General features: G+C 35.2%; 2 protein-coding genes across 2 annotated transcripts in view; one reads left to right on the top strand and one right to left on the bottom strand.

Moving 5' to 3' along the window:
• LOC127880113 (piwi-like protein 1) overlaps positions 1–22,558 on the bottom strand; it is a 124,474-nt gene that overhangs the window by 30,239 nt on the left and 71,677 nt on the right. Inside the window, 2 exon segments of the mRNA XM_052427378.1 lie at positions 22,006–22,115; positions 22,423–22,454. Of these exon segments, the coding sequence (XP_052283338.1) occupies positions 22,006–22,115; positions 22,423–22,454 (142 nt within the window).
• On the top strand, positions 9,285–15,903 carry LOC127833699 (uncharacterized). Its single transcript, XM_052359117.1, has 8 exons — positions 9,285–9,351; positions 10,599–10,671; positions 11,084–12,105; positions 12,876–13,046; positions 13,251–13,423; positions 14,266–14,407; positions 15,171–15,439; positions 15,757–15,903. The coding sequence occupies exons 3-7, from the start codon at positions 11,086–11,088 to the stop codon at positions 15,195–15,197; spliced, it is 1,533 nt and encodes a 510-aa protein (XP_052215077.1). The 5' UTR covers positions 9,285–9,351; positions 10,599–10,671; positions 11,084–11,085; the 3' UTR covers positions 15,198–15,439; positions 15,757–15,903.

Raw genomic sequence — 22,558 nt, 5'->3', positions numbered from 1 at the left:
AGATAGAATATTGCAAAATACAATCAATTCACTGATGAAAAATTGTTTTTATCCATGTTTGGTAGTGAAAAACTAAAATATATACATAATTATTGGGATTCCGAGCCCGAAATCCCCAGAAATCCCCAATAATATTTATTATTTATCAAAATACTGCGGATATTAAGATAGAATATTGCAAAATACTATCAATTCACTGATGAAAAATTGTTTTTGTTCCATTTTTGGTAGTGAAAAACTAAAATATATACATAATTATTGGGATTCCGCGTATGAATCCATAGTGCATGTTTTCACAAGCACGATCAGGAACAGAAATCCCCGCTGTAAAGCTCTTCAAGTGTCAAAAAATCATCTGGGTGGCTTTTGATATTAGAAAGAAGAGGTAAAGACAAAAACAGACAACAATATATCACTTCTTTTGAAAAATATGGACTTGAAGCGGGGATTTCGGTAATTCTACATTCGCCCACAGAGTACCGAAATCCCCCATGTTTACATCTGAAAGTGTCAAAAATATCATTTGTATTCTTGGTTTTTGGCTTTGCTTGAATGTTAACGTGCAAAAAATAATATTAATGTTAATTATTAAGCACACTTGACAGCATAAGTTGCCGCTTAGGGGGGATTTCGGTAATTCTACATTTTCCCGCCGAGTACCGAAATCCCCCATATTCACGCCTTACAGGGTCAATATGTCATCGGTATGATTGTTTCTTGCCATCGCATAACTGTTAATGTACAATTAATGATATTAATATGAATTTTTAAGCACTCTTGACACCGTACGCTGCCTCTTAGCGGGGATTTCGGTAATTCTACACAAGAGCATAGACACGCGCCGGTACCGAAATCACCGCTGTACAAACCTGCAAGAGTCAAAGAATCATTATATTGCTTACTCATTGTAGAAATCAGTCAGAAAGACAAAAACACTATCAACAATATCACCTTTGGTGACCTAGGTTGAAAAAGTATCACTTAGGCCAGGGATTTCGTTAATTCTACACAAGAGCATAGACACGCGCCGGTACCGAAATCCCCGCTGTACTAACCTGCAAGAGTCAAAAGAATCATTATATTGCTTACTCATTGTAGAACTCAATAATCATCATCAACATCATCATCAACAACGACCGTTTGTGTCCCATTAAACTCATTGTGCGAATCGTCATTAAAACATGCTCGGTCAATGTCTAACATATCATCAACTGTCACGAAAATGTTATCTGGCCCGGTTATGTCAACAAGCGGTACGAAATGGTTTGGTTTGAAAGCGCGTACATCAAAGCGGGACATTGTCCACATGAGTGTTAAATCGGTATGCATATCCGTTACTCCCCTACCAACGATTCTAAGATTATAGGGTTGGGAAGATGTGTATGAATCAACCTGTGGCGGATAGTCGAATTCAAAGTTTTTCCCAATACCGCACTAAGAGCGTAAATGTGTGCCAGCTCACATGAAGAATATATTGTGAGTGCATCCTGGAGTAAAGACTTAAAATTGGTTTGAAACAAGCGTGAATCCTTGAAAAAGTTCTCATTACTGTAATAGTCCGAATGTTCAATTAATTCTAAAGCAACAAGCAGTCTCAAGAGAATGTGATTGTCTTGCTTATTTGAAACTAACATACTAACAGTACGAAAAAGACAGTTGCCATCGCCTATTGATTTTAACGGACATTTTTGTGTTAACACTACTGGATGGTATGCACGCAGAATTTGTATTGAAACTGGATCACTTTGATGGTCAGCGGCTTTAATGGTTTGAGGTTTAAACTGGACTTTGTACGTCTTGAGAAGTTGCTGTTCGGCCTGAGCAACGTTCAACAACGCTGCAGGATTGTTTTTTTTGAAGGCTGTGAGAAGTCTGAAATTAACGGAATAACTGACTGACAACCAAATGACTGACTGACAACCAAATGACTGACTGACAACTAAATGACTGACTGACAACCAAATGACTGAGACTGACTGACTGACAACTAAATGACTGACTGACAACCAAATGACTGAGACTGACTGACTGACTGACTGACTGACTGACTGACTGACTGACTGACTGACTGACTGACTGACTGACTGACTGACTGACTGACTGACTGACTGACTCATTTTGACATGACAAAGTTTTCGTTTCAAAAATCTATGAACTCGTTCAATATCATCGGTATTTGCAAAAAACTATCAACCTCACATGCATAACAAAGTAATGGCGTAACATACGCATCAAAAAGATTCAACATTATTTTTACGAGAACATGCATAAAGTAAAATACCCAACAGCGGTCGAGCGCAGATTCATGAACTTGGCCGCTAGATGAATAATGTTATGCAGTTAATCTGGGCAAATTTATAATTTCAAAACATTTGTAGTTCATGATTTTTTTTTCATGTTCAATAAATACATAAGTTCTTTTATCAGCCTGCTACTGTTTCTTATCATAATAGTATATATTACAATAACTCATCAGCGGCCGATCGTATTACACAAAACTGCTCTTTCATAAATATGTCAAGCACGTCCACTTAACAAAAACAATGCGATATTTCTTTATTAAATGTAGCATTTTGCAAAAGAAAAGCGCTTTATATATAACAAATAATCTATTTTTGGTTGGGTAAAAAACAATAACAATTTATAACATGTATAATTGTACATAATTTATAAAAAGCAATAGAATTAAACATGCTTTTATAATTGTGATAAGTGTGCGTGCCATTGAACGTTGAGTGAAGCGAGAGATCCGAATTAAATTAAACATAATTAAAAACTGATACTATTCTGTCAGCTTGTTCCATCGCGCCAATACATTCATTGTTTCATAAATTGTGTTTAAAACAAAACGATTGAAATTATGTCAGAAACCCTATTTTCACATTAAATGACCTTTATAATAACACCAGCAGACCCGAATGAATACACTATACAAATACAATAATAAAACAGGGGAAGTCTACAGTGTGTATTAGCAACCTGCTGGGGCGATCCGTATCTTATTAGTTCATATCGCTCAACTACCGAATAAAATAGTGGGAGTCTCCGTTGTTTATTAGCAACCTGCTGTGATGATCTCTATTCTGTCAGTCAATACACGGGCAACTAAAAATGTATTCGAAAAATAGGTTTACTGCCTAAAGGACTGATGCTATATTGTTGTGTCCATTAATAATTAGAAACCTGATACAGAATTATTTTTATTCAGGAATAGCAATAGCCATCACTGAAACTACATCACAAAACGAGCCGATATTTCTTTATTTCCGATTCGCATCTCCCGCTTCCGTCAGTTTAGAAATGATGTTTCAAATATGATGTTTACAATACACCATCAGCGGCCGAGCGCAGAATACTGAATTTTGTCGCCCAAAAAATTAGATTGCATGAAGTATAAGGTCAAAATCCTATTGTATTCCAAAAAAATGCCAAGCACGTCCACTAAACAAAAAAAAAATATTTCTTTATTTAATGTAGCATTTTGCAAAAGTAAAGCGCTTTATATGTAACAAAGTTTTATTATTTCTTTCTTGTTGATTAAAAAAACAAAACAAACGAACAATGTATAACATAATACTTGTACATAATTTATATTAAAAACTAAATGAATCATTGTTTTATACTTTTGTTAAGTGCGCGTGCCATTGAACGTTGAGTAAAGCGAGAGATGCGAATTAAATTACACATTATTAAAAAATGATACTATTTTGTCAGCTTGATTTAGAAGTCATGTTCCAGCGCGCCAATATATTCATTGTTTCATAAATTGTGCACAAAAAAACTATTATAATTATGTCAGACACCCAGCTTTTCACATCAAATGACCTTTCTCATAACGCCAGCAGACCCGAATGAATACACTGTATTTATTCCAAACAGGTACATAACAAATACAATAATAAAACATAATCAAAGTGTGAATGTGGATATTAAGAAATAAAACCTAAATTTAACAAATGTATGCCTTAGACACTTATCATTTTATTTTTAAGTGGGACATTATGGAATATTAAATACAGATTATTTATTATTATTTAATTATTATTATTTATTACACATATTATTCGGAACTGCTGGTTATCCGGAACTGGTTTACAAACTGTAGTAATTATAGCTAGCAATAGTGGCAATAATTTGGTTATGTTCGCGTGCCAGTGAACGTTGCGAGAGGTTCGATATACATTCCACATAATTAAAATCTGATACGAATCTGTCAGCTTGATTGTGCTAAAATCATTATTTCTAATAGTGTCAAATAATATAAAATGCGCGTGCCATTACACGTTGAGTGAATACTGCATAAGCGAGGTCGTGCATTAAAACTCATATTATTACACTATCATTATTATAAATGTCAGTTTGAAGTGTGCTGACATCTTTATCACTATTGTACCAACTATATTAACGTCTACGTTTCTTTGTGAAGATACACTGTCAAAACCAAAACAGAGTGTGGGAAGAATAACCGACATTGGCAATGAAATACATCACATTGGCTGTTAGCACGTGTACTAAGTAACTAAATAGAAATCGAATTATTTCACGCAAATATTTTTCGCGCAATGTCAGCCAAACTCGTTTAATGATGAGCGTTTTAAATGTTCTTGATTATTATAAGTTTACTGTATGTCACCACATATAAGACCACCATCGCCATAACTTTATATGTCTTTTTCTGACAAAATTGGGCTTAATGCATGTGCGTAAAGTGTCTTCCCATATTAGACTGTGCAGTCCGCACAGGCTAATTAGCGACGACACTTTCCGCTTTTATGGTATTTTTAGTTTCAAGGAAGTCCCTCCTTACCAATAAGTTTACGCGGAAAGTGTCGCCCCTGATTAGCCTGTGCGGACTGCACAGTCTAATCAGGGACGACTCTTTACGCACATGCATCATATAATCGCTCATGAATATAATTATACATATGACAAGGCTCATATAATCGACACAAACAAAAAAGGGGTGGATTATATTGACATTGTATTAATAAACACAATTTTAAAACTAACATTACTAGGAATTTGCGTTGATACACGTATAAAGTTTTCGTCTTTTCCATGTCAATGTAAAAATCAGACCGGCCCTACTGAACAACGAACGAAGAGACACATACCTTGAGAGTGCAGCACTCGCATCGTAATCCCCGTTGTGAAATGCACATTTCTTACACATGAACGCACGTTTACTGTCAGACCACCATTTAAGTCCATTATCATTGATTTGCACACACTTTGAATGGGTCCAACCTGAACATTTGCTACATTGAATAGTGTCTTTTTTGCATTCTAGCCTACACACAACACAGGGATAAGCAGCCATTGTGACTGACGATAAATTCCGTAATGACAATCCTACTTTATAAAGCGTTTTGCATAATGGTCGGCAAAAAGGTGCGAATGACTGCGTTTGATCGCTCGGATGTCTTTCTGGGTGGAAACGACATATGCACTAGTTCGTCGCCTGCGGACATTGTGTCGTCTCTACTAAGGCTACAGACGCAGCTCCACGAAGCAGGAACCACACACGTTCATTTCTGCAACATTTGTGAGCGGGGTTATTTTACAAAGGACCGTGCAATGACAAAGAAATGTTTTAATGCACAGAGAAACAAAATCAATGACTGTCTAAACAAAAACGCGAGTGTAATAGAACTGAAAAAGATTAGATTTCCAGCAGATTACCACACCGACATGGTGCACATGAATGAAGTTGGCAATAATAAACTCTTTAGGCACATCAGAGGCTTTTTATTTGGACTTTGAATAGTTCACTGTATTGTCATTTTTGTTTGTTTTGTATTTTGGTATTACGTATGATTATTGCTTGTTTTGATTTTGAAATAAACGCTTTCTGGCAAATAAGCATCGTTTTAATTGTAATACAAATAAGGCACATTTAACATACAATATGTCCAATAACATATAATACAATAGTTCTTTTTTTCAAGTAATATCAGCCTCGCTATTATGCGATTTCAATTGACGTTTTCGTAAAAAATTGACGAAAGCTAACCCTGAAGCGAATTAATAAACACCCAATTCTGTCATTTCCTGAGGTATTGTATTCTCACAGTTCACGTGTTGCTTACCGGTGTATTGATGCAGTTGATAACGAGCACCTCGCCGGGACTACACTGGGGTGCTAATACACACGTGTACCGTGTGCAATACCTGATCCAAGCAACAACGTGTCAGAACAGGGATTTCGGTAATTCAACCTGTTTCAAATGCGCTCGCTCGGATATCGAAATCACCGTTACTCCGATAAACGATCATAATTTATCATGCTTATGTACAAAGTAAAATCAGTTGAATGTTTCCGATTTTTGAACAAGAAGTCAATTGCTGCATCGAATCCATTTAAGTATGAGTAAGAAACGGGATCTAGGAAATCTAGGTTATTCTACATTTTATAATTACCGAAATCCCCAATAAGAGGCAGCGTATGGTGTCAAGAGTGCTTAAAAATTAATATAAATATCATTATTTGTACATCAACAGTTATGCAATGTCAAGAAAAAATCATACCGATGACATATTGACCCTGTAAGACGTGAATATGGGGGATTTCGGTACTCGGCGCGCGAATGTAGAATTACCGAAATCCCCCATAAGAGGCAACTTATGCTGTCAAGTGTTCTTAATAATTACCATTACTATTATTTTTTTGCACGTAAACATTCAAGCAAATCCAAAAACCAAGAATACAAATAATATTGTTGACACTTTCAGATGTAAATATGGGGGATTTCGGTACTCGGTGGGCGAATGTAGAATTACCGAAATCCCTGGCCTAAGTGAAAATTTTTCAACCTAGGTCACCAAAGGGGATATTGTTGATAGTGTTTTTGTCTTTCTGACTGATTTCCACAATAAGTAAGCAATATAATGATTCTTTTGACTCTTGCAGGTTTGTACAGCGGGGATTTCGGTACCGGCGCGTGTCTATGCTCTTGTGTAGAATTAACGAAATCCCCGCTAAGAGGCAGCGTACGGTGTCAAGAGTGCTTAAAAATTAATATTAATATCATTATTTGTACATCAAAAGTTATGCGATGCCATGAAACAATCATATCAATGACATATTGACCCTGTAAGGCGTGAATATGGGGGATTTCGGTACTCGGCGGGCAAATGTAGAATTACCGAAATCCCCGCTAAGAGGCAGCGTATGGTGTCAAGAGTGCTTAAAAATTAATATTAATATCATTATTTGTACATCAACAGTTATTCGATGCCAAGAAACAATCGTACCAATGACATATTGACCATATAAGGCGTGAATATGGGGGATTTCGGTACTCGGCGGGCGAATGTAGAATTACCGAAATCCCTGGCCTAAGTGATAATTTTTCAACCTAGGTCACCAAAGGGGATATTGTTGATAGTTTTTTGTCTTTCTGACTGATTTCTACAATGAGTAAGCAATATAATGATTCTTTTGACTCTTGCAGGTTAGTACAGCGGGGATTTCGGTACCGGCGCGTGTCTATGCTCTTGTGTAGAATTAACGAAATCCCTGGCCTAAGTGATACTTTTTCAACCTAGGTCACCAAAGGTGATATTGTTGATAGTGTTTTTGTCTTTCTGACTGATTTCTACAATAAGTAAGCAATATAATGATTCTTTGACTCTTGCAGGTTTGTACAGCGGTGATTTCGGTACCGGCGCGTGTCTATGCTCTTGTGTAGAATTACCGAAATCCCCGCTAAGAGGCAGCGTACGGTGTCAAGAGTGCTTAAAAATTCATATTAATATCATTAATTGTACATTAACAGTTATGCGATGGCAAGAAACAATCATACCGATGACATATTGACCCTGTAAGGCGTGAATATGGGGGATTTCGGTACTCGGCGGGAAAATGTAGAATTACCGAAATCCCCCCTAAGCGGCAACTTATGCTGTCAAGTGTGCTTAATAATTAACATTAATATTATTTTTTGCACGTTAACATTCAAGCAAAGCCAAAAACCAAGAATACAAATGATATTTTTGACACTTTCAGATGTAAACATGGGGGATTTCGGTACTCTGTGGGCGAATGTAGAATTACCGAAATCCCCGCTACAAGTCCATATTTTTCAAAAGAAGTGATATATTGTTGTCTGTTTTTGTCTTTACCTCTTCTTTCTAATATCAAAAGCCACCCAGATGATTTTTTGACACTTGAAGAGCTTTACAGCGGGGATTTCTGTTCCTGATCGTGCTTGTGAAAACATGCACTATGGATTCATACGCGGAATCCCAATAATTATGTATATATTTTAGTTTTTCACTACCAAAAATGGAACAAAAACAATTTTTCATCAGTGAATTGATAGTATTTTGCAATATTCTATCTTAATATCCGCAGTATTTTGATAAATAATAAATATTATTGGGGATTTCTGGGGGATTTCTGGGGATTTCTGGGGATTTCGGGCTCGGAATCCCAATAATTATGTATATATTTTAGTTTTTCACTACCAAACATGGATAAAAACAATTTTTCATCAGTGAATTGATTGTATTTTGCAATATTCTATCTTAATATCCGCAGTATTTTGATAAATAATAAATATTATTGGGGATTTCTGGGGATTTCTGGGGGATTTCTGGGGATTTCTGGGGATTTCGGGCTCGGAATCCCAATAATTATGTATATATTTTAGTTTTTCACTACCAAACATGGATAAAAACAATTTTTCATCAGTGAATTGCTTGTATTTTGCAATATTCTATCTTAATATCCGCAGTATTTTGATAAATAATAAATATTATTGGGGATTTCTGGCGATTTCTGGGGGATTTCTGGGGATTTCTGGGGATTTCGGGCTCGGAATCCCAATAATTATGTATATATTTTAGTTTTTCACTACCAAACATGGATAAAAAACAATTTTTTATCAGTGAATTGATTGTATTTTGCAATATTCTATCTTAATATCCGCAGTATTTTGATAATTAATACATAGTATTGGGGATTTCTGGGGATTTCTGTGGATTTCTGGCTTGGAATCCCAATAATTATGTATATATTTTAGTTTTTCACTTCCAAACATGTATAATAACAATTTTTCATCTGTGAATTGATTGTATTTTGCAATATTCTATCTTAATATCCGCAGTATTTTGATAAATAATAAGTATTATTGGGGATTTCTGGGGATTTCTGGGGATTTCGGGGGATTTCGGTAATTACGGGGATTTCGGTATTTCTACACACCGTTAACTTTGCATATACATCCACGCCCATTGTGTACACACCGGTCTTACTGACCTGTGTACTATCGCGAAAGGAATTGTGGGTAGCACTACTTTTTCAACATGGCTGCCGATTGACATCATCTCAGTTTGTCAACGTTCAAGGTAACAATATATGAGTATACTGATTGTCAGTTACAATCATGTAAGTTGTAGTTATTATTTATTGTTGCATACATTGTTTGGCTGTAAGTTTAATTAGATGAAATACGATAAATCACCAATAAAAAGCTATTTGATATATTACATTAACTGTCGGTGTCAATGTCATAGTAATGTTATATAGTATTTTACAACAATGAACCACACACATTAAAGCTGTAGTGAAATAAGGTCACTTCCAACAGCCTTGCTGTTGGGCTAGCTCTTGAGTGTCTGACTACCACTCTGGAGGTCGTGGGTTCAATCCCCGGCCTGAGCCCAGTATTTTCACATTAATGGCGACGAGGCAAAAAAGAACTGTGAATGCGGGAATGGGTCTGAGCTGTTCAATGGTGTCTGGGAGGGCCATGCGGATGCAAGACATGCTGTAGCGGGCGAATCTGGGCCTTGAAACATTAAAAAGGGGGAGGAGTGTAGTGAAATAAGGTCACTTCCAACAGCCTTGTTGTTGGGATAGATCTTTAGCGCCGTGGTTAAAGTGTCTGACTACCACTCTGGAGGTCCTGGGTTCAATCCCAGGCCTTTGCTCAGTATTTTCACATTAATGCTAATTGAAGATGTTTTCCCATGTACTAGTAATTATTTTCTCAGATTGTAAAATAATTTATTACAGCAAAATGAGTTGCTATATTGCTCAACATGTATATCACACCTTTATTCTAAACTAAAGCATTTACACATTTTCATAGGTTTGAACACATATTCTTATGTGGTACTACATGTAAGTCTCCGAAAGTGGTATGATATTGTACAGTCAGTCCACCAGGTTAGAATAACCCGGCAAAAAACTTTGAATTTTTTTACCACGATAATTCTTTCGGGATTTAGTGTTAATGTGAGAAGATGTAAAAATAAAGGGTAAAATTTATTTGTATGATAACAGATTAGGCAAGACAGCATATGCAGTTATTTGTCAAAAATAGCCAATTAAAGTTCACCCTTTAGAGAATTATTAAAAATCATTTACATAATAATAATATAATTAGTATTTCAAAACATTGTCATGGCATTTGTTATCAATCAGCAAAAAGTTTATTTGAAAATTATAAAGCCTCCTATATCCATATTCACATTTCAAAACATAACTAATTCAATCAGTTCCAGTTAACTTTTTGCTGCATTTATCCCCCTGTAAGCATAATACAAAAGCTTTCTTGCTTAAACTTTGTTGATTTATTCCTTTACCTTAGGTATACCCTACTTTGGGAACATGACCCATACCCTTGAAATTGGGAATTGAAGTGTCAATTCACCCTAAATTGGGTAAATATTATTAGTAAAATTTCTAAGTTAATTGTTATAAAATAGAAACTGAAAACCTATCAGAAAAATGGTTATTTCAACCTACCAGTCCTTTTTCTACACTGAAAATCTTTTTATTTCTATACTTTGAAAACTGAAACTATCCATTCACCATTGGGAATGTTTTTAGTGGATTTTGGAAAAAAGGTATGTTTTGCCATTGGGAATATGACTGAATAACGGCTATAAAATCAGCATGAAAAAGCCCTGCTTTAACTATGCTGTATTAAGTGTATGCTTAAACATCATTTGTATATAGTTTATCTAACAAACTTGATTTGGCATGCGGTGGTTAATATCCAGTTTGAAGACCACAAGCCTGTGAAAAGGTCATGCTCAGATTTTGTTAATACTATGTTATTGTCTTTTGTAGCCATGGAAACAGCAACTCCAGTAAAGTCAGTGAGGGCCTGTCTAACCTGTAATCGTTCATCTCAAGGACATTTAAAAAACTTAAGAAATGTAGCTATGCGATCCATACTACTGAAAAAACAGTTTGAATGTCTGGGCTGCAATATTGAAGACCTTGTGAAAGTAGGACATGAGAATCTGTTGGTTTGTGACACATGTTTGAAAATATTGGACAAACTATCAGAAATGAAGTTGAATTTACAAATGAACATGAAAGAACTAAAGAAGAGTGAGGATAGAACAAAGAGATTAATTATGCATTCTGTTTCTCCAGTAGTTAAGAAGTTCAAGGACACAACTGTACCAGTAAAATCTAGAAAAAGTTCAAGGGCACTTTTTAAGATGCCATCTCCATCTCCATCAAGATGTATTGATTCAGTTATTAGTCCAAAATCAGGCAGCATTGATCATTCATACTCTGGTATACCAAGCAAAACAAAAACACAAAGCCTTGACCATTTGTATTCAACAACCGTAAATCAAAATGTAGATCTTAATAATCCATACAGTTTTCATAAGAAGAAAATACTGATGCCTCCTGAAATTACTGTTAACGAAAAGAAAAGTGTCATAACAATATTTGAACAATCATCAAAAGACACTGTAAGTGTTAATACTGTTTTGGAAAAACTTCTTGATCTCCCTTCTGTAAATGAAAGACTATATCTATGTTTATTGCAACGACTATCTGGAGAACTAAACAGGATCTGTGGAACAAAAGACAAAAGTGTTTTAAGGACAAAGGTGTCAGAACTAGAACCTGAAACCTTTTTCAGTGACATTGTAAAAGAAATGCACTTGAAATGTCCGAAGGTGTTGCAGTTTCTGATAACCCTGTCTTGCCCAATGGATCTTGCAGTTCCAGAGAAAAAACATGGTATAGCAGCTATGTATGCACTTGGCATGTACTTACGGAACAACCACATGATTGCCTTTCAAAAAGCTGTTGCTGCATCATGTATAAGATATAATGCAGGGAATGGAGTAAGTATGTTTATTCTGGCCTTAAAACATTAACTGTAACAGGGATATAAATTAGCTTTAGCCCAAATTAGCCATGGCCCCTAAAATGTGTGATGGGCTAGTAAAATTTCAGAGATAACTCCTATATCCACTACACAAACAGATTAAAAGAAAAATGTTGGGCTAATGGATTCAAAATGTTAGTTTATAAGCCTGTGGAATGGTTGGCATTTACATTCTGGATTATGTATGTGTACTTTATTATAAATTTATATCATATTTAACAATGTATTATATGTGCAGTCATGTTCTTTCCATTTTGCTGTAACAGCTCACACTATTGTGTGAACTTTTTTTAAATGTCTGTTATAATTTCATACAAAAATGTGCACATAATGACGGTATTAAAACATAATTGTAATGTGCATGAAGATTCAATCAATGGTTATCATGAATGCATGTATCTGTAGTTTAAAGTCACGCTCCATAGATGGCTTTTTTATATAAATATATATATATTAAACTACTAGTCTACATTGTAGATAAGGTTTCTATTTCTTCTCTAACCAATTTAAAACGGACATATATGTACAATTAGTCATACATGTACCCTAGAACTTTCAAACATACATTTTTTGGTTAATACAAATTAGTTTTAGTTTGAATAAAAATCATTTATGTTCAAAGCAACCTATGCCAATGTCAAACATATTGATTTAGAGTTTATGGAGTGCAGCTTTAAGTGTTGTTAAATATCAAACAATGCTTGAGATTTCAAATTTCATTTCCAGCTCATGGAGTTTTTACACAACCTGGGAATGTCAATACCTACAAAAAGCAAGCTGCCAATGTTGGATGACCTTGGACAAATAAATGGTCGGGATGTAGTTTCTGCTTTGGCTATTGGGAAAACCATCAAAATCACAGTTGATAACATTGACGGGCACATAAAAGCTTATCAGGTTAGGAAGTTAATATGTTTGTAACTTTAATTAAGCTGTATAATTTTATCAATGTTTTACTATTTGTTGCACTTTAACAATATTTAATATATAAATATATATTTAATATATAAGAATAATTTTGATAAAAAAATGAGAAAACAACAATTAAAACAGATAGAGTCTGTACATTCAACAGGAGCAATATGAATTTATTTTCCACAGGTCAGGCTTGGTAGTGGAAACAGAGATTTTCACTACACTCATTGGTCGATCCTTATCGACAGATTTGACCCAAGAGATCTTCAAGGACTGAGCACACAACCGAAACAGATAACTGCCCAAGGACCTGACCCTACCATCTTCTTTTTGTCTTCAAACGAACATGAAGCATTAAGGTATTCATTTATTTTCTCAACTTGATTGAAAGTAGCGCAAATACAACATGTGAGTGAAGAAAAGAACAATAAGAAACAGTTAACCATGTTAATTGAATTGCAACCTTTCTGTTTGTAATCCAGCAATACATTTTCAATTCAGATAATTACATAAGGTAATGTTCATTTTTTATATGTGAGTGTTAGCTCACAAATAATGTAGAGACAATTTTTCAAGTCAGTCTGCATTAAGTACGCTAGGAACCGTTACCACTACCTGTATGGATAACTGCAGTAAAATTAAGCTGACGATCCTAGCCTATCCACCGCATCTGCCTGTTTATAGTCTCCACTGGTACACTACAAAGTGTGTATGTATTCAAAAGTATTTAACAGCTTGTAAGACAACATTGGCCAGTCTAGTGTTTGTCATTGAAATCTGTACATATTGGCTGCTTTCAAGGAAAACGGGGCTTAATGCATGTCATAAAAGATTAGCCTGTGCACACAGATTAGCCTGTGCAATGTGCACAGGCTAATCGAGGACGACACTTTCTGATATTGTGGTGTTTTTTGTTTAAAGAGAGTTTCTGGTACTGGGATGACAATTAATGCATATGCATTAAGCCCTGTTTTCCTAAAATGAAGCTTAAAGCTTTTTATTAATGATTTGAAAAAAACCCACATCTTGACCAGTGCTTTAAGACAAGCTCTTTATAAATTTGAATGGGTTGTGGTCATTTCAAACTTGCGATATAAAAAGCTATAACATAATTTTGAAAACTGAGTTGCGTCTAAGATTATACAACAGCAATGCCGAACAAATTCAGTGCCTTCAGCGCTTTGATTTTCTTTATTTGTAGGAAAAGATGTACTCAGCTTGTCATGCGGATACTGGTAGAAGAAATACAGCCATTGTCCATGTTTTCTACGGCAACACCTCGTCTTGTGGACCATAAATACAGACAAGTGGTTGATAGACCATCACAAGTTCATCCAATGTTTGTAAGTAGGACAAATAAATATGATTTAATGAATAATGGAATTGGCTAAATGAAAATTTTGTACATTTTGACAATTAACTTCATTATATGTGACCGCAGCTGGGAAAATCAGTCTTGTGGTCAAAAATCACATTTTGACTTTTTGGTTAATTGAGATTCTGTAAACATTGTAGTTTGCAAAAATGACCAACCCTACAGCTTTTTGGTAGGAAAAATGGTCACTTTCTAGAATAAAACACACTTAAAACATTATTCAAACAACAAGCAAAATTGTTTTAAAATAGGAATATTCTTTTTATCAAATACCTGTTAACAATATAATCAAGTAGCAACAGAATAATGGACATGTTAAAAATACACCAATTATGCTGCCATGTTAACTAATCACCAAAATACACAGTCTTGTCTTTTTGTACACTTATATGCTGTCATTATAAATTAACATTATCATCATAAAATCCGTTAACTGTGTTGGTTCTTGCTTGAGCAAAATTATAGAAATATATTTTGAATGCCTATTAAGAGATTTACATAGAAAATTGGCACTTCAGTGTTATGCATGACTGTAGTTGTTTGCCATTTGCTATTACCAGCGATTCAACATAATAAATGTTGACACAGTGGTTTCATCATTTAGTATAAGGGCTAACACAGGGTTGTTAGAGTTGGTGATGGCTCAGAGTAATACAATTAACAGTAATGTCTTAGGCCCTGTCATTGTAGCTTTTATTTTATTGTTTGTTAATTATTTTACATCTTTTCAGAGCTCTTGTGATAGAGTTAGCTTGTGAAAGATGGGGGGCTGATTGCAAGACAGACTTGGGGTCTCTGGTTCCGGAAGAAGTGAAGACTTCTAATACCAAAGGGAAGAAGCAGTGGTTACAGGAGCAAGTGACCAAAGTGGTGGATACACTGTTCTGCCCATACTCTGCTCCAAAAGATGCTAAAATATACCTTCGGCGCAGTGGCCATTTGTACTGTGTTACGGTGCCTTCAAAAGATGTCGGGAAAACCATTGATCTTATAATAAATGGTAATTAAATATAAATTCTTAATTCAAACCCATATTTGACCTTGACCTAATTTGGGCTTTGTTTCACAAAACTCACTAATAAACATCCAATCCAGATCATGTGCATTTACTGAATGCCTCGTCTTGATTTTTCTTTGTTTTTTTTATCAAAAATATTATATTATTTCCTGGTATGTGTAACCTTTAATTGGAAACTCGCTTTTTTAACATATATCAGTCTAATCAGTCAGAGGTAAATTACAACTAATTGTATCTTTAAGTTATTTGTTTATGATGACAGCTTTTCTATTGTAAAAATAATTTTGTTTGGCTTTCAGGTGAAGCTGTCCGCATAAGAGTGCCTGAAGATTGTAAAACTGACGAAGCAGAAGATGGTGTGTTTTCATACAGCCTTGGGATTGTCAGAGTTGCAATGGATTTTATCATGTTCAATGATGCAATAAAATCAGGTGATATAGACATGATTACAATTCTTATGAAACGATTCATTCCACTGTTTGTAGGATTGTCATCCTACAAATCAAAGTATGCTATTGAGTGTGTCAACTTCCTTACTAAAACTGAATGCCTGTTGTCAGACTTTGAAAGTGCTAGAGTGAAACTGGGATTGTTGGTCAACAGAAAAGGCCGACCAGGAAAAAACAAACCAGCAGACATGGAACAGGAGAATAATATTCGTCTTGTCAAACACGTAATTAGAGGACTTGGAGCTGGAAAAAGTGATAAAGCTATGCTAAGAATATCGAAGGCAGCACCTGTAATCAGTGCAATGGTAAATGGACTAGAAGGAAGCAAGACACATAAAGATAGACACTCCAGAAAGTCAATATCAGAAGATATTTCAAGATTAGGGGATGCAATTCGAAAAATAAGGCCTTTCAACTATCAGAAGGGTAGACAAATGAATCCTTTCAAGAAAATTTCATCAAATGTGATTGGTGCTGTGAACAAAGACAAATTAAAGGACTTTATAATCAGGCACAGCTCCAGAGCAGTTAATAAGCTTGCTTTTGATGACAATGAAGACTAATAAGGGATGCTGTTAATGCCAATAAGGACTCGTTAAATTGATTTTTGTAGTCAGATCTTCAACACTTATTTTTGCAAAATTGAAAAAAATGTGGGTTTTTTTGCTTTTTGCTATTTGCACTAAAGTTTTGTATCCTTCTTTAACTTAAGTGCACATGAAAATTAAATTGTGTAAAAAACAACATAAAAAAACACACCTGAAGTCTGAGAAATGGTTTATGGCGCTTAATATTAATGGAACATTAATATTGTTTTGTAACCTGTAAAATAAATCATGTGTAAATATTGAGCACAGACCATCAAAAGTTTGATTTTAGCAACCAGCAATTCCTTCTACCAGATGCACAATATTTTGATATTAATTGTTGAAGAAATATGTATCAATTGTCATACCATTTACAATTTTTACAGTCTGATTGCTAAAATATGTCAGAAAAAAAGTTTTATTGCATTTACTGGACCTATAACCATGGCATCACATAAGAATGCATGTTATTACATTTATGTAAAAGACAAGAATTCTACTTTTCATCTAACTATATAACATCCATTTTTTCTCTACCCAAATATCAGAAGCAAAAACAGTGAGAACTTTCTATGAATAGTTGTCACCATATGAACTTACTCCACTGGATATTTTTACCCAAAATTGTTGGAAAACATTAGTTACTAGTATGGCATTTGTATTATCAGGTTAAGTATTTTAAAAGGAGAAATCTTTTTGTGAGGGCACATATGTGCAATGGAGAGTGGTCTACTTCACTCATAGTAATATGTGATTGATGAAGCATATGTCAGTCTTGTTCATGCAATCATTTTTATGTCCCCGGATCGAATGATCGGGGGTATATTGTTTTTAACCTGTCTGTCTGTCTGTCATTCTGTCCCAAAACTTTAACCTAAAACTTTAACGTAGGTTAAAGTTTTGCAATAACTTTTGCAATATTGAAGATACATGTAGCAACTTGATATTTGGCATGCATGTGTACATTTTTTATCTCATGGAGCTGCACATTTTGAGTGGTGAAAGGTCAAGGTCATCCTTCAAGGTCAAAGATATGGATTCAAAGCGGCGCAATAGGGGGCATTGTGTTTCTGACAAACACATCTCTTGTTTAGATATGAGAAATATGCAAACACTTCCTTATTTATTTTCAATTTGTGTTAACTATTAAAAATTGTGTAGCTTTTAACTTGTTTTGCATGATTTATTCATTATAATGTTTTAAAATAGCCACTAGTGACAAAAGTTGTGTGAGTCTTGGTTGTTCTGGTCATGAGTGACACGTTTATTTTCTTAGCCTAACTGTGAATAATATTTTAACGTAATATTATAAATAAATTTGTGTTGTACTTTTCCGTGTATATAAATATAAGTACATGTATATGATAAAACTGTTTTGATATTGATGAAATTGAGGTACAAATAGTGTTATTAGTAAAATTTCCTGTCTTATTTGAATTATTTAAGTGAAATTCAATATGTGTTACTTAGACTTTTGTCATTCAATCTTACAATTGTTGCTACCTCACCTCATGTCAACTTGTATTATTGAATGTTTTTATTTGTGAAAGAAAAACATGACATAAAATGCACAGGATTGGAAATCAATTATCTGTCAGGTTAAATGAGCCAGAGACATAGGTCCATAATACTATCCCATGGTTTTGCTCTTTTCAGTATGAAAGATTTTCAGTGAAAAAAATATGGATAATGACCCTGTTTTAACTTATTTTAAAAACTGTGTAGTTCTTACAAGTGTCAATTCAGAGTTGTTGAGCAGAAAACTGTATGCAGTGTCTCAAATGATTGTCAGCTGACCATCATTGTCATAATCATAAACCATTATAAAAAAGTACAGCATTATTGATGTCATTATTGTGTTTATCATTATACCTCTTTTGGACTTATATATGTATTTTATGTATTAATAAACACATATTATTCAGTTGTGTGTGTTGTTTAAAAAAAAAATGCATCCTGAAGTGATCACCTGGCCCCATGTTCACAAAGGATCAAGTGCCAAAAGTTATATCGGGATCAAGTACTATCGTAACTCAGTCATACTTCATTAAAGATTGTTCTTCATTAACCCTTTGAGCGCTGGAACCGGAATTTGAAGGCCTTTGCAAACAGTTTGGATCCAGATGAGACGCCACAAAACGTGGCGTCTCATCAGGATCCAAACTGTTTGCTATTCTGATAGTATTCTTTGAAAAAAAAATCGAAGAAAATGCTAATTTTAAAAATTTAGCAGACAACATTTTAGCAGACGACAAATTTCCCAGCATGCAAAGGGTTAATTGTTCAGAATATCAAACGGAATACACATGTAAATTTTCCAAGCATTTCAGTAGTTGAAATTGAAATTGGAATTAGTATGTGATCCAGGATCAGTTTGAGGATCAAATTTAAAATCAAGATAGGTGATATAACTGCCAAACTCTGGAGTATTTCACATATCTTACTCATTGAATATCTTCATATTTGCTTAGTGAATGGCTATAATCATGTAGGTGAAATTTTGTTGGTGAGGGTGACTTGGAGACCTGGATCAGGGGTGGATTAGGTAACTGTTTAATCACCATTTTTCAAGTGTTAAATCTACCAGCCATGTGTATATGTATTAAACATCAGTATAAATAATAGAAACAATTACCATTCCAGAATCATGTGTGCCTCGTCTACAGCTATGCACGAAATTATTTTTTTATTCTCCAAATTTTGTATCAAGGATTTCCCCGTATCAGTGCTTAAAAGCGCCTCAGGGTGAGAATACACCAATGTGAACTTTCCATCAGCAATATCGGACATAGGGACCGTTAATATTACATCTCCATCTGATTTAGCACCCCCCTTCATCACCATCATCATCAAACAATGCTTGACCACCCTGACAGTTATAGTCCACACAACAGGCTTGTACTCCAATCTTTTGCAGTGCAATTATCTGATCTTGCATAATACTGTTCAAAGGTGTCAACACGATGCAAACAGACTTCTGTAGATTATAATAATCTCTAAGGATAAGTGGTGCCAGCTGGTAAATCAGGCTTTTACCATAACCTGTTGGGAGTATAGCCATAATGTCACGTTTTTCAATGACACAAAGTAACGCTTCGATTTGCAGTTCCTTGAGTGGCATGGGAAATCCTCCCTTTTTAGGCAACCTCAAGTATGATATCTCTTGGACTTGCCATGTTTACGATTGAATTGTGAAAGCGAAAGTAAGACAGATAAACATGTTTCTAATAATTGCAATTCTTCTTTATAGACATTTGAAATCACCCTTAAACATAATTTAATAAAATTTCTTTAAATAACATTCCATTTTAAACACATATTCAACACCGTTTTTCTCATTAAAAAAAAATTCATTCCTACGCGGAACTATTTTGGCGGAATCACAAATCCCCTAACCAGGGGAATGTGATGCGTCCTAGCATAGAGGTGACAATACAGTCAGTGACGTCACCATCTATGTATAGAATGCATCCACGCCATTTGTAACAGAATGCCGCGCATGCGCAAATTATATTCCATTTAATCAACGGAAATATAATTCGACAGAAAGAACTTCAGACAAAACGTCCATCAGGGCGTTGAGACGACCTGGTATGTGTAAGACGATAGAGAATTTTTCTTGCAAAAAATGAAAAAGTTCCTGGTTTCTCAGACACAAAGAGTGATAAAATGTTCACCTCTGTGTCTGGAAGTAAACAAACAACCGATGTGTGTTAGCTGAAAACGTCGGTTTATTGTCGTTTCATCTAATCCCCGTTTCGTCTAAACTTATCGGTTAATAACAGATGTGAAGTCATTTCGTCAAACCGGTGAGGTCAGTTTGTCTATGTGTGAATTTGTATTGTTATCTGGTTCACACTATGGCCCCGTTTGCAATTACTAACTAGAGTACTTATTAAAGGACGGTTATTTACTCAAAAGCACGCGTTACTTGTGTTATGAGTTGTTTGGTATTACAGCTTTTGAGTTGTTGTTCGCACATCGGTGTTTTGGGGTATAAATAAAATGTTTCACAAAGGAAAGTCACAACTGATGTGTTGTCTGTTGACACCATACACAAGAGTCTCGAAAATGTGACAGGAAAATAGATACAGCTAGAAAGACTGTTCGCATTCTAGATTGTTGATATGTAGATGTGATTCCTGATGAGACCACAAACCCGAAACTGTCAGACTGAGTGGTTCCAGATGAGCACCCTACCCTTCCTTGATCGCGTCCGTCATAAGATACAAAGACGGTTGCGGAGGAAGAAGGGGCACTCCTGTCAAGAGAGTCTACTCGTTTAGCCACCATTGAAGATGTGGTATTAACTCCGGAAGAATTGGAATCTGTGATAACAGATTGTCCGGAAACCATTTCCAACAAACTGAGAGGTTTGTAGCTTCTAGTCCGTTCATTATGTTAGGATTAGATAAATCCTAAGGCACATTCCACAGTACTCCTCGTTTGGAATTTTTATTAGCTGATTCCAACGATTGAAATACTGGTAAGACAGTAGAACCAATAGGAAGGCGTGTATCAATGCAAGAAGCATCATTAACAAGCTGTTGGAATCAATATTAATGACTTTTTCGTGATTGAGATTGTCTAATTAGTAGACATCTCCGCAGGTATTGGGCAATAATCATCACTAACATTTGAAATATTCATAAATCCGATTAATTGATTACAATTATTGATCCGTGACATCATTGGAATCTGCCTCTGAATCGGCTTCTTTGTCTACAACACCAGAAGTGTGTAAATAATCAGCGGAAACAGAATGGAAATACTAGGCCTAGTATCATGTACCAAATTGCGAGTATCTGATAATGATGAATGACCATCCACCAAATCAATCATCTGATAATTAAAACCAGAAGAATATGGAAAGTTATCAGGATTGATCGGTACAAATTGCCCAGACGAATATTGAAGTCCTAACGTGTCCAGATTCGACGGTGTTGGAGCAAGAGGTAACCTAAAAAAAAGCGTAGCCGATATCCGTAGAGCAGCGTAAGTATCTTTAGTGGTGAGACAAACACCATACGACAAAGTCTGCGAAGAAGTACTAGTCTAGCAACCTTTGTTAATGTTAAACTGGAAACTGTATGTGGTACATAGGGTACCGCAACATTACAATCCGAGACAGGATAGTAATGTGTAAGATACGAGTAGTCAGGCGAGACTGTCTACATGAAGCATGATAACTAGCTTATGTTAACAATGTACAAACTTGTCAATAAGTTGTTGACAAAAAACACGAAATCCTTGTGCTCAAATCATGAGCACATGGAAAAACCCGGCAAAAAGTGAAAAACAATGAATTATCAACAATAATTAACAAAAGACTTCTGAATGAGTTACGGTTCTTGATTTCCGGTTAGATTACATTGTTTTATGCTTAACATGATGATGTTTTCAGTAGGAGAGGTGGCCGAATTCCGGCACTTGAAGATTTCTGGAGAAGCTAACCCACCAGGGAAGGTATAGCTAGGGATAGCAGGTATGTATTTTATGATATTAAAATTACCTTTAGATAGTACTCTTTGTATGTGATTCTTGATTTGTCGTGCAACTCAAATGTGTCGGTCGGACGCATTTTCCACATGATGTCATCTATTCTGTAGGTTTTGTTGTTGTTGTACCTGCGAAGATATAAGATCAAACTCAAATTAAAAGCATATTTATTTTTAATTTTTATTTATGCAAAGTTAGACTGGTATTGAACGGAAGTGACCAATGGTGCTATAGATATATGACAATACATAAAACACAAAGCATGCCAATTAATGAAGGTTGGATCACATATAATGAAGGTTAGAGCATAACATTGGGACTTTAAGATATGATATATAGCATGAAACAAACAAAAACATGTATACCAGATGCAGATGATATATTTCAATAAACAACATATTTTAATGCCAAAATGCTAGTAATGGTACACACCTGGTCAAAACAATGCTGCCAACAAGTTTTCTTGTGATTTGTTGATGCAGTCATCCTCCTGACTCTTGGGCAAGTCTTTATGATGTCCCATACTGAGTCACGCATGAAGAATCTTGTGTGAGATGTCGCAGGAC

The sequence above is a fragment of the Dreissena polymorpha genome, chromosome 1 (assembly GCF_020536995.1).
Source record: "Dreissena polymorpha isolate Duluth1 chromosome 1, UMN_Dpol_1.0, whole genome shotgun sequence".
Classification (NCBI taxonomy): domain Eukaryota; kingdom Metazoa; phylum Mollusca; class Bivalvia; order Myida; family Dreissenidae; genus Dreissena; species Dreissena polymorpha.
This window is presented reverse-complemented; position numbering and strand designations above follow the sequence as displayed.

Bases quoted from the DNA above. Each gene is read 5' to 3' on its own strand.
- LOC127833699 (XM_052359117.1), top strand. From the start codon at position 11,086: ATGGAAACAGCAACTCCAGTAAAGTCAGTGAGGGCCTGTCTAACCTGT. The intron at 13,047-13,250 runs GTTAGGAAGTTA...TATTTTCCACAG, and splicing joins GGCACATAAAAGCTTATCAG to GTCAGGCTTGGTAGTGGAAA. The intron at 14,408-15,170 runs GTAAGTAGGACA...ACATCTTTTCAG, and splicing joins CACAAGTTCATCCAATGTTT to AGCTCTTGTGATAGAGTTAG.